Source organism: Rhinatrema bivittatum, chromosome 1, assembly GCF_901001135.1.
Source record: "Rhinatrema bivittatum chromosome 1, aRhiBiv1.1, whole genome shotgun sequence".
Lineage (NCBI taxonomy): Eukaryota > Metazoa > Chordata > Amphibia > Gymnophiona > Rhinatrematidae > Rhinatrema > Rhinatrema bivittatum.
This window is the reverse complement of record NC_042615.1, coordinates 545,829,557-545,842,045: the sequence shown is the minus strand read 5'-3', so window position 1 is coordinate 545,842,045 and position 12,489 is coordinate 545,829,557. Positions and strand designations below refer to the sequence as shown.

At 43.4% G+C, this 12,489-nt stretch overlaps 1 protein-coding gene across 1 annotated transcript in view; it reads left to right on the top strand.

The window, feature by feature from the left end:
- LOC115098898 (transient receptor potential cation channel subfamily M member 6-like) overlaps positions 1-12,489 on the top strand; it is a 48,387-nt gene that overhangs the window by 24,716 nt on the left and 11,182 nt on the right. Inside the window, exons 4-5 of the mRNA XM_029615993.1 lie at positions 1,702-1,882; positions 2,726-2,939. Of these exons, the coding sequence (XP_029471853.1) occupies positions 1,702-1,882; positions 2,726-2,939 (395 nt within the window). The remainder of the gene's footprint in view (positions 1-1,701; positions 1,883-2,725; positions 2,940-12,489) is intronic.

Sequence of the window (12,489 nt, the reverse complement as noted above, 5' to 3'; positions counted from 1 at the left end):
AGCAGTAAGTATTACAATTTAAAAATTAGGGATAGTTAGGGTAGATTTAGGGGGCAGGGAGGAGAGGGGAAGAGGGAGGAAGGAAGAGTTAGGTGTAGAAATGTTCCCTCCCAGTATGCTCCTTAACTGGAGCGGACTGGGAGGGAACTGGGGGAGGCCCGATTGCGTGGCCAAGCGCTGCTTTGTAAAATTCCGCCCCCGTACATGCGCGCGCGGATTTTAAAATACGGCGTGGATGTGCGAGCAGCCATCGGATTTTAAAACATGTGCGCGCTCCTTTTAAAATTGACCCCTAAGCGCATACTTTGTGTAAAAAAACATAAAACAAAACAAAAAAAACCCAAAAAACTTTGAGTTAGCTTGTGTGCGCACCAGTCCACTTACCCGTGAATTTACAAAGTGAACATATGCACATAAGTTCACTTTGAAAATTTGAGGTAAAGTCTGCATGTAAAAGCTATGAGCAGATTTTTCTCCAACACACACCATTTTATGCTTTTGGTTGGTTTGTGTAAGATATTGACCAAATTAAGTGACCTGGAAAGTTATATTTTTAAGCATTTAGTATGAAAGATGTGCTCTTTAGAAAAGGATTATTCCTCCTACAGCTGCCACGAATGAGTTTCAAGAAAGACTTGTACGGTGGCATATCTCACTGTACATTGAACTTTCTTTTAACAAACCCAGGGCTCCAGCAAAGGTCAGCTCGTCATGCCATCTGATTGTCTGAATGCCTTCAAGTATTTTCCATTAGCTTTCTCCTATTATAAAAATGTTTGCTGTCTTTGTTACCCTTCCCCTGCCCCTTCAAATGTGCTAGATGAGATCATTTCCATCCAGAAGTCACTGAATATTAGGGATGTGCTTTTGTTTTTAATAATATAGGCAATGTTGTTGATATTTCGATTCAGTGCACACTATTTGAGTTAGTGCGGACTTACAACTTACATAGTTTAGTAATAGTAATAGTTTAGTTTGCACTAAATCAGACATGGCTGTTTATTGCTGCTTACATTGAAAATGAGAAATAGGCATGCACACTAACTTAACATTTACAACATTTTCTTTTCTTTTAACTATTTATTCCTGAATCCTAAATATGTACGTTTAGTATTTTTATCTATTTAACATCTGTTTTACTATGCTTTACTTTTAATCTTTCTTTATTTTAACAGCTAATGTGTTTTGTATTTTCTGATCTTTTAATTATTTTAGCTGTTCATTCTTTTATGATATGATTGTTATTTCATTACTTTTATGTATTTTATTGAAATGTTAACTGCTGTGAAGGCTATGCTGAGACAACAGTATATAAATGATAAATAAATCTTAAACCTTAGATAAGTGTGTACTGCATAAAATATAGCATGCAGAAGCTCAAATTAGTGCATTCTAAATGAAAAATAAAACAAATGAAAAAATCCCTAATGAAACCAAAACAAAAAAGGGGAAAAAACAAAATGAACTGAAAGTTTTATCTATGCACACCCCTACAGAATATTGAAGATTCCAACAAATATAAGCAAATTCAAAATCATTTCAGCTGTTGATATTCTTCAGAAATATTGCTTTCTTTTTTTCAGAAGGGACTTTTTTTTTTTTTTTGAAAACTGTAAAATAAGAGTGGTTGAAAGCACTTGTAGTGCATATGTGCGTGTAATGTATGCTTGCTGATAAGAAGGGGATTAATTTGTTTTTGAGATGCTGCTGTGGACGGCTGATTGGAGACCACACAGACTTAGATTACAGCTGGCCCATCTATTTGCCCACACAAGAGCATGAAGATAGCGAGTGGAGTGTTCAGACTCACACAAAGACGAGTCCCACGGACGCATTTGGTACCATCAATTTCCAAGACGGAGACCATACCCATCATGCCAAGGTTTGTTCTGTATCAGTGCTTTAAATGAAAAGACATTCTCTGGTACTGAAGCTAGAGAAGGGGTGGGGGTGGGGAACAAATGGATGGTATGACTTGTGGTCACTGAAGGAGTAGAAATCTACTGTTTGTGAGCTTTCCGAATCTCAAAGATTGGCTGTCTTTTTTTCTTCCTCTTCTAAAGGTTCTTCACATTAGTACAAAAACATTATTCTAAGCTAGAGATACTTTGTGGGCTGGCAAGATAATTTGGGGTAGATTTTAAAAGGTGCGCGCAGGCGTACATGTGAGCTCACACATGTACGCCCGATTTTATAACATGCGAGCGCAAGGGGGTGCACAGTTGTGCCCCTTGCAAGCACCGAGCCACGCTGCCTTCCCCTGTTACCTTCCCCCTAGCCTGACCTTCCCACCCCTTCCCCTAATTTTTCCCCCCCCAGCCCTACTCTAACCCCCCTGACCTTTGTCTTACCTTTTGCGCCTGCCGGTAGCCTGCCAGCACACGATCCTCCGACACAGTGGCAAATGGCTGCTAAGTTGGAGGCCTCTGGCTCCACCCCCGGACCACCCCTTTAGTAAAGCCACGGGACTTAGATGTGTCCCGTGGCTTTACGTACATCGCCAGGCCTTTATAAAATAGGCCCGGTGCGCATAAAGCTTTTAAAATCCTGTCCTTTGTTTTTAATTATTTGCTGCAAAATGGACGTGCATATGGTGTACTCTAAAATACTGTGTGAAACTGAGAGAAATTTAGAAGAGGGTCAAGTTTAGAACAGATGAAACACTGTGCATGGCATTTGTTGTTGCTTCAGCTCTGTGCTTACAATGTGAGAACATTTCTTTCAGTATATTAGAATCTCCTATGACACCAAGTTGGATACGCTGTTACACCTGATGGTGAAAGAATGGCAGATGGAGCTGCCAAAGCTGGTGATCTCTGTCCATGGAGGAATCCAGAGCTTTAAACTTTCATCCAAGGTCAAACAGGTTTTCAGCAAGGGCTTGGTGAAAGCTGCTGAAACTACAGGAGCGTGGATAGTGACTGAAGGCATCAACACCGGTACATCCTGTTTCTCTCTCCACTTTCCCTCATATACTTTGTTTCTGGTCTTTGCATAGTGTAGGGTGCTGTTTGATTTTTTTTTTTTATTTTCTATTTTCAAATTTTCACAATCAATCATGAAATATTCTTTATGAGAATTTGGTGCATATTCTAGAACATCATATTACATATCTTTAAGAAACAAAGAATAGGTAAATTTCCTTCTAAGTACACACCTAAATATAAGTATTACGGAGGCAAGAACAAATTGAACGAATATTTAACAAAATTTCAAAATATATTAACATAAAGATAGGTGAGCAACTATTATTTACTTAGCCGATCAGGAGCTTCTTCGGGGTGTCCCAACAGAAAATCCTTCAGTTGTTTGGGGTCAAAGAAAACATAATTGTTCCCTTGGAATCTTATGCAGCATTTGCATGGAAATTTTAGAGAGTATCGGGCACCCATATCTAATACCCTTTGCTTCATTGTAAGAAATTCCTTTTTACGTTGCTGCGTTGTTCTAATTACATCAGGATAAATCCACAATTTTGCTCCATAAAATAGAGCTAATCTATTCCTTAGGAACATTTTCAACACATAGTTGCGGTCTGAAATGAACGCAAAAGATAGTAACATTGCTTTACTTTCTTTCACCTCTGTTTCAATAGACAATTCCAATATCTCAGAAATGTCCATTTCTGGTATGTTTTCTTGTGTAGCCTCGGGAGCACCTTGGGGCACATAGTACGCTCTAGTGCATACAGTAGGGGTGTGCATTCGTTTTGAACTTATATGTAAAACGCTACTTATTTATTTTTTTTAACTTAAAAAAGTGATGAGGCGAAAACGATCGGATTTCTAACTTATTCAACATAGCTATGTTGAATACGTTGGAAATCGCGATCGTTGATCCTAAATAAAAAATTTAAACCCCTCACCCTCCTTAATCCCCCCCAAGACTTACCAAAATTCCCTGGTGGTCCAGCGGGGAGTCAGGAAGCCATTCCTCTATTCCTTTGCGAGGACCACGTACAGCCGCGTCACTCCGACGTGACGCAGCCGTCACGTGGTCCACCACGGTTCTGCTCCCGGACCCCTCGTTGGACACAAACGGAACTTTTGGCCAGCTTGGGGAGGTCAGGAGGCCCCCCCAAGCTGGCCAAAAGTTCCGTTTGTGTCCAACGAGGGGTTCGGGAGCGGAACCGCGGTGGACCAGGTGACGGCCGCGTCACTCCGACGTGACGCAGCCGTCACGTGGTCCACCACGGTTCTGCTCCCGGACCCCTCGTTGGACACAAACGGAACTTTTGGCCAGCTTGGGGAGGTCAGGAGGCCCCCCCAAGCTGGCCAAAAGTTCCGTTTGTGTCCAACGAGGGGTTCGGGAGCGGAACCGCGGTGGACCAGGTGACGGCCGCGTCACTCCGACGTGACGCGGACGTCAAGTGCTCCTCGCAAAGGAATAGAGGAATGGCTTCCTGACTCCCCGCTGGACCACCAGGGAATTTTGGTAAGTCTTGGGGGGGGATTAAGGAGGGTGAGGGGTTTAAATTTTTATTTAGGGAACCGGTGCACATATGGACATAGACTCAACTTATGGAATTCTCCATATGTCCATATTGACCGAAATTGACCCCCCTTTTCGACTTATGGACTTATGAACATAAACGTTTTGTCTGCACATCCCTAGCATACAGGCAGCGCAGTCTCAGGCATCTTTAAAACTTCTTTCATATATGTTTTGAATAGTTCTGCCGGAGAAATTAGTCTCAACACAGGAAAGTTTATCACTCTTAAATTCAACATTCTTAAGTTGTTCTCCACTTTTTCCATTCGTCTTTCTATTGCTATTTCTGATTTCACAAAGTCTTGATGTAGAGACTCCATTTTCATTAACCTTTCCTCATGATCTTGAATTTTCAGATTAAAAGTCCCAATCAATATATTATTCTCTTGTGTTTGCTGTTTTACTTCAGTTATCGACTGAGCTATTGATTTTAAAGCCGTATCTCTATTGCTTTGAGAGCATACCAAACTTTTCCAAGCGTGATATCCTCCGGTTGCCCAATATTTACTTTCACTGATGTGGATTCAATGTAAGACTCACCCCGCTCCTGTTGTGTCCCCTCGCTGCATGTTCCTTGCGAAGTTATCAGCAACACGGGTCCTTTCCTCTCCTCCATGACCCATCTCCAGCACCTCATGGATTCCTCTCCTCGTGGGATGCACACCCCATCTCCTCTCATCCCAGGGCTCACCCATATAGACTCCACCGGCACGCATTGTAAATCACCTTGGGCTGCTTCGGTTGGGAATTCAACAGTGTGCGCTGGGTGCAAGGGCCTAGTCGGTTCGCCAGGGCTCAGAGTAACATCCGGGGTCAGAGGGGAGCCTGCTCGTTCAACCTGCTCCCCTGCAGCGACCAGCTCAACTGGCGTCCCAATTACTCCAGCCAGGAAGCCCTCAATACGCGGCTGGTAAGGGCCCAAAACCGGAGAGCTTGTCAATGCTCCCCGGATTTTCCCCTTGCATTTTGTGTGGGGCATTTCTATTTTTTTTAGATGTATAAGGAAAAACGCCATGGAGCTCACTACCCGTGCATCCTATCTGGTCTGATTTTTCTTGTATCTGGCACACGAATTTGTTTTTGTGGTCTGTTTAGGCCTCTTTTTTTCTCCCCTTGGTGTTTCCTTTCCCAGACAACATCAGCAGGATAAAGGGCCAGAAGAACAGCTCCTCTGAGAGACACTCTCAGCACTACTAATTGGCTGGTTAGTGGCCACCATAGTAACAGGAGATGTCCTCTCTCCCTCCTTGTGCATCACCTCAGCAGTCTATTTTTATACAGACAAACGGGAAAGTACCATGCCGTTTAGATAAACTAGATGTGACGCCCCGACTCCTCCTCTTCCGGGGCCGACTCTGCCCCCATCCTGGTATCGCACGCGATAAGGGACTTTTTGCATGTGAAACGTCCCTTACCGTGTGCGAGCCACTTGGAAAATGAGGCCCATAGTTTGGTGGGGAATGAAATTCACATATTTGAAATTATTTTACTCTAATAACTTTGGGATATGTGTACAGTCATGTTGTTATATATGAACACCTTTTGTGCTTCCTTGTTGCTGAGTGTCTCAAGAGCATGGGGTATTATAAACTATTATAAAGAGAGTGCAATATTTTATTTATTTAAATTTAGCCTTTTTCCTTGGTAGCTCAAAGCGAGTTATATTCAGGTTCAGTCGGTATTTCCCTGTCACCAGAGAGCTTACAGTTTAAGGGCCTAACTTACTAAGTATTTTCTCCCATGCTGTGTCTGTGGGAAAAATGCTTAATAAATCAGGCCCTAGTTTGAATCTGTGGCAATGGAGAATGAAGTGACTTCATCAAAGTCACAAGGATCATCAGCAGACTTTGAACTCTGTATCCTTTGGTTCTCAGCCTGCTGCTCTAGCCATTAGGCTATTCCTTGTTCGAACACTGTGAAAAACTATTTCAAACATTATGAAATATCTTTAAAGACTTCAGTCACAGTCTAATGCTGGCTCAGGACCCAGAACAGATGGAAAATGTGAGGCTGTCCCTACCTGGAGAGCCTATCAGTGTTTCAGAAACTCATGACCCAGGGAATCCAATCAGGGACCAATTTTCATAGGGGCATATTTTAAAAGCCTAAGCGCGCCGGGCCTATTTTCAAAAGGCCCAGCGGTGCGCGTAAAGCCCCGGGATGCATGTAAGTCCCGGGGCTTGAAAAAATGGGCAGTCTGGGGACAGGGTGGTCCAGGGGCGGGGCATGGGCGTGGCCAGAGGCCTCTCCACTGCCGCTGGGCCGGTGCTCTAGGCTAATTTCCTTGCTCCTGCATTGCATGGAATTTTGGGCGAGGAGAGAGAGAACCTCTGTAGAAAACAATATGCCACTCTTATTTATCAATCCACAAACACAATGTATTTGGAGGGATCCACTACTATGTATTCAATCCAAAAAATTCTCACCTCCATCTCCGTTTCTCACATATCGCTTATTTTTCTTGTTTTCTTCAGTTAAATCCTGTGTCACCTTGGTGTGCTACTCTTTTACCGTGTAATACAATAAACATCCAAGAATTTACTACAAAACCAAACGATTTTTAAAGGATGGAGTGGAAGATTTCATACGATGTTGTTATGCCATTACACTCTAGTAATGTGCTCTCACATATAATCACATATAATTTATATTTTCAGCGTGTCACACTCTATTAAAATTGTCCCAGTGATATTCTTTGTTTTTTTCTTTTTTTCAAAAATGTTATCTTCTCAAAGAAATATTAAAAATTAGCGCCGATATCTCATTTGAATGTTACTCAAACTGTTGCTTTTTGTACAATATTACAACCACCGACTTATCTGTATTGAGATGTTATTCACCAACAGGGCCTCATTTCAATTCCTCAGGGGGTCGGAGGAGGTTGGTTAATGATTATATTGTGAGAGCACATTACAAGAGTGTAATGGCATAACAACATCGTATGAAACCTTCCACTCCATCCTTTAAAAATTATTTGGTTTTGTAGTAAATTCTTGTATGTTTATTGTATTACACAGTAAAAGAGTAGCACACCAGGGTGACACAGGATTTAATTGAAGAAAACAAGAAAAATAAGCGATATGTGAGAAATGGAGACAGAGGTAAGAATTTTTCGGATTGACTCTATTATTTATACCATTGTAAGAAGGGGCACTTTTAACTCAGAATGGGTTTGGAGGGGCGGGTGGTTGACGCTAGATAGAGAGTTCATTGTACAAATCAACTCCTCTTGTATCTTTCATCAATTGAAATGACAGAAGTTCTTCAGTGATGTGCACTTTTGCTGTTTTTACCTCCTACTGTGTATGTAACACTCCCCCCCCCCCAAACCTACCCCCCATAGCCCTCTCTGAGTTAAAAGTGCCCCCTTTTCCAGTGGTATAAATAATAGAGTGACATATTGTTTTCTCTCTCTCTCTCTCTGTTTTCCTCCCCCCGAACAAACCTTTTCCCGGTGATGCAGAGCTACCGTGGGCACCATGCACAGAAAAAAGGTGTAGTTATTGTTGCAGTGTGTTACTCCTTCGCATCTGATGTTAGGAGCTGCTCATTACCATGAACTCTGCCCAAACTTCTCCCACTTGCATAGCAGATATGACATTTGCATACTAATGCACGTTGCACTATTTAACACAAAATAATAGATCCCGTTAGGGCCCTAAATTTATGAGCTCAGCTTTTTTTGAATATTGGCTTCAGTGTCCTGGGCCTAAATATAAAAAGAGAATATTTATAATGTGTCCTGATTTAGCAGGTGAATATTCCTTCCTGCACCGCACGTGCAGGACCTTGGATATAAGTGCTGTAGCTGTCCTGGCCTAATCTTGCCCGTGGCTGACCTTGAGATCTCTGGTTATTCTTACAGGTGGTATATCTGGTTATAAAGACTCTTTAACATGCTCTTTAACATGCCTTCCTGCTGGTCCCTTTTTGGTAAAATAGTGATGTAGCTTCTAGAAGAAGGAATCTTTCCATCATGTTGAGACTTCTTCCAAATGCTGCAGACACCGTTTGTTGCATCTGTTGTTCATATGCTCTTCTACCTCTTTGTATTACTAGATGGTCAGAATATTTTCTTTGTGCCTATAAGTTCAGCCTATGCTTTTGATTCTACTAGCTCTGTGTCCTGAAGAGCCCTTTACATATCTTTGTGCAGGTTTACCTATGTATTTACACACAGTGCTGTCATCTTCGCTTTTAAATTGTATAGTTAAAAAAAAAGAAAAATAAAATGTCATTAGGAATTGGGGTGTTTTGTTTGGCGTGAGATCATCAAATTAATATGAAGTTACATTCTACTTACTGTAGATCTCCCAGCTTTATTGCTTATAAAATAACCAGTTAATGACCCCTGCCCAATACCGATAGCTTCACAAGCCCAATATGCTACTCCTAAATGTGCAATAAGACAGACCCTAGTGTACTTCCCAGGGGACTAATATGGAATCTGAATGCACTCTCTATTTCTCATTTTCCTAGGGCATGTGGTATTATCTGTTTTACTGTACGCCCAGCTATAGTTTCTTGCTTGCTCCCACTTTTAAACCTTCCTCTTTTTTATAATTCCTTGGGGCCGATGTAGTAAGCTGTGGTAGACCTGCCGTAGATTTGTGCGCATGGTATTATGCAGGTTTTTCCATGCTTATCTTATGCGGGTATATAATAATGCGGTTAGCACAGAAAAATGCACAAACCTGCTCAAAAATCCATGACTGGTTTTGCACTAGTCCATGCTAATGCCATGCAAAGCAGGCAATTAACTATTCATGGGTAATGTGGAGAACCATGCTGGTGTTAGTGCAGGTTTTTTTAGTGCCTCGGTCAGGGCAGGAGTTAAGTGTAAGCAGCTATCTGGAGGTTGAAAAATTAAGTGCCGGAAGCCAGAAGAGAGGTCGGAGAGGAAACGGGCATATGTCAGAATATGCTGAATGCTTTTGTAGTCTCTTCCAATTCTCTGCTGCATTTTCCCCGCTCACTAGCATCCACCATTATAGCTCCCATGCGGTCAGTGATGGATCATGAAGGGGTTAGACATTGCACCACCCACCTTCAGTCCTTCTCCCGGGCTACTAACTCCCCACTGTCTTAAAGGCTTTTAACCGAGAATCAGTCACCACACGGGTCACCACATTAATGCGGGTTTATGCACGGTTTCTTGCATAGGGCCTTCAGTGCGCATTTTAGCACGCATAATTATTTTGCGCAAATTTTCTGTGCGTATCTCATTTGCATACCGTCCCCTTATTGTATCCTGTGGTGGCGCCTGCTTTTGCCGCACGTGCTAAGAGAAAGATATAGGCGGACAGCCACATTTTATTACATCGGCCCCCTTGGATTCTCAATGACATTGTCTTCTTCAAACTGTCCTTCACCTGAGTAGAGGAGAGAGAGAGAGATTTGACAGCATTTGGGCCCTTTCTCACCAGATCCCTGAATGGCCCCAGAGTCTCTTTGTTGCTTGAGTTTCTTGGCAGGGATTATAACAAATGAATGAAAGTGGCTTTCAGTTAATAGTTTCAAAAGAAATCTGAAAAGTTTATTTTCATACTTTGATTTTGCACTAATGAAGGCAATTTGCATTAACAAAAATGTTTGTTTTTAAAGGTCAGAAATTAGGTTGCTGCAAATGTAGATTTATAAACTACAGTTCCTTTGCAAGACCTCATTGCTGTCCCACGCGTCCCGGGACCCGGCGGAGCGCGTAAAGCCCCAGGACGCGTGTATGTCCCGGGGCTTTTCTGAATGGGCGGGCAGGGGGCAGGACAGGGATGGGGCGGGGCAGGTGGTCCGGGAGTGTGGCGGGGCGGTCCGGGGGCGGTCTGGGAGGCATGGCTGAGGACGCCGACACAGTGGCCGGGGGATCACGCGCCAGCCCAGCACTTGGCTGGCGCGCACAACTTCCAAAACAAAGGTATGGGGTGTTTTTTTTTCGGACTGGGGGCAGGACAGGCAGGGGAAGGGAGGGGAAGGTGGGGGGGGGGTGTGTGTGTGAAGGAAAGTTCCCTCCGAGGCCGCTCCGATTTTGGAGCGGCCTCGGAGGGAACAGGGAAAGCCAGCTGGTTTTCCCCAAGGGCTCGGCATGCGCAAGGTGCACTAGTGCGCACTCCCTTGCGCGCGCCGACCCCTGATTTTATTACATACGCGCTGCTGTGCGCGCATGTTATAAAATCGGGCGTTCATTTGTGCGCGCCGGGCAGCCCGCTCAAATGTACGCCGCGCGTCTGAAGAGATGTGCCATTTTCTCAGGACTTTGACTGGGTGTTTTTCCTTTCTTCCTTTTCTTCCAACTTATTCAGAACCAGGGCTGGGATCTGCTGCCATGAGCCTTCATTCACAGGTACCCGGGGATTTTTTCTCCCTGTTTTGTTTCCCCTTCCACTTACTTGAGTCTTTGTCATTGCAGCGACAGCTCTTGGCCAGCGGTCGTGCACCAGCACTCCTTCCGGAGCCCCGTAACATGGGCTTTAAATCTGGCCACTTATGGATGACCCTAGCTCCCTCCTCCCACCCCTTCCAGGGACTATGCATGCTGTCTTCGACGCGTCCCCAATCACAGCTGATTTGAGGTGTAGAAAACCTGATCCAGGACTCAACCCAGGGATCTGATTCGCCACATGGCCGCGTTGCCTCTGAGCCAACGGGCTGCTCTTTTCCTGGCATTTCTAAGGGTTTGTGATATTTGAATGTTTAGGATGTTTGTTTCTTCTTTTGGTTTCTTGGAGTCTGAAATTGTCCCAGGCAGTACAGCTCATCTCTGATATGCCTCAGAAATACATAAATAAACTTTGGACAGGTGTGACGTTTCATTGATGGTAAAAATTGTTTTCTCCTCTTATTTGTTCTATTTAATTCTATTTTTAAAGTTACGATTTGCATCCTAGAAGTGGCAGGATGTATGGCAGTAACATGATTGCAATTTTTTCTAGAATACATAACAGCATAACCAAACTGATACTGTTTTGGGTTTAAGAATGTAAAAAGTAAGCACACTTGTGTTAAGCCTTCCTCTGAGATGTCAGGGGGAAAAAACATGACAAATTAGACAACTACGAAAAAAAAGGTTGTTTCAATGCTTGCTCGGGGTTAAATCTTCTAAAAAAAACCCCAAAACAACAACAAAAAAACATTGTTTCAGCAAATTAAACGCCCACTGGCTAAACTTTAGCCATACTTCTGGAAGAACCTGATCACGGCCTATCTTTTTATTTGGCTAAATTGTGTGTGGGTAAGAAGTAACTTGGCCAAAACTGAGTGAGAGGGGAGTAATTTTCAAGTCTTTTTTCTCTGGGGAAACTCAAAAAGTTACCCAGACGATACCTTTGAATATAGAATATTGATACAATGCTTGACCTAGGCGCTGCAGTCCTTCCTCTAAAGCAATATTAATGCTATCCTTTCCTGCACAATCTCACCAAAAACCCTACCATACATGAAATCCAACAACTAGGACTCTTAATCCAAAGCTCAGCATCAGTCTGGCGTACCTGAGACTTTTCAACCCAACACAGTCTCGTCACACCTAATGCACTTGACAGCAAACCCACCTCCCCTACTATTTCTCAGGTTGATCCCGAAAGAGCTCCCAAAGGGTTCACCTCTTCCTCCTTTCAGTTTAGCCCTTTGGGAGTAACCCACGTAGGGCAATCCACCCTTCTGCAGTGGGCCCGGTCTTATTGGTGGCCTGTGATGACGTCTGCTTATGTAAGAAAGGCCCAAGAAAGACTGTCTTGGTTCAAGTCTCCTGTGTGCGAGGGCCATCGGGCATTTTGTGGATGTGATACGCTTCAGCTTTGGGAAAGGAAGGAAAGCAGCTGCCACCGACTGGGCAGCAGAGTAGGATGGAAGGAGTTCAGTCTTGAAGACTTTCTCTCCAGGCATTTGAGTTGTCTGGGTATGAAATATATCATGGTAAAAATGAAGGACTCATCTGTGGCCTCCGGCCTCAAGGTCTAATTCACTTCATATGAAAGCTTTACCAGACCTTTCTGAATCTTAATT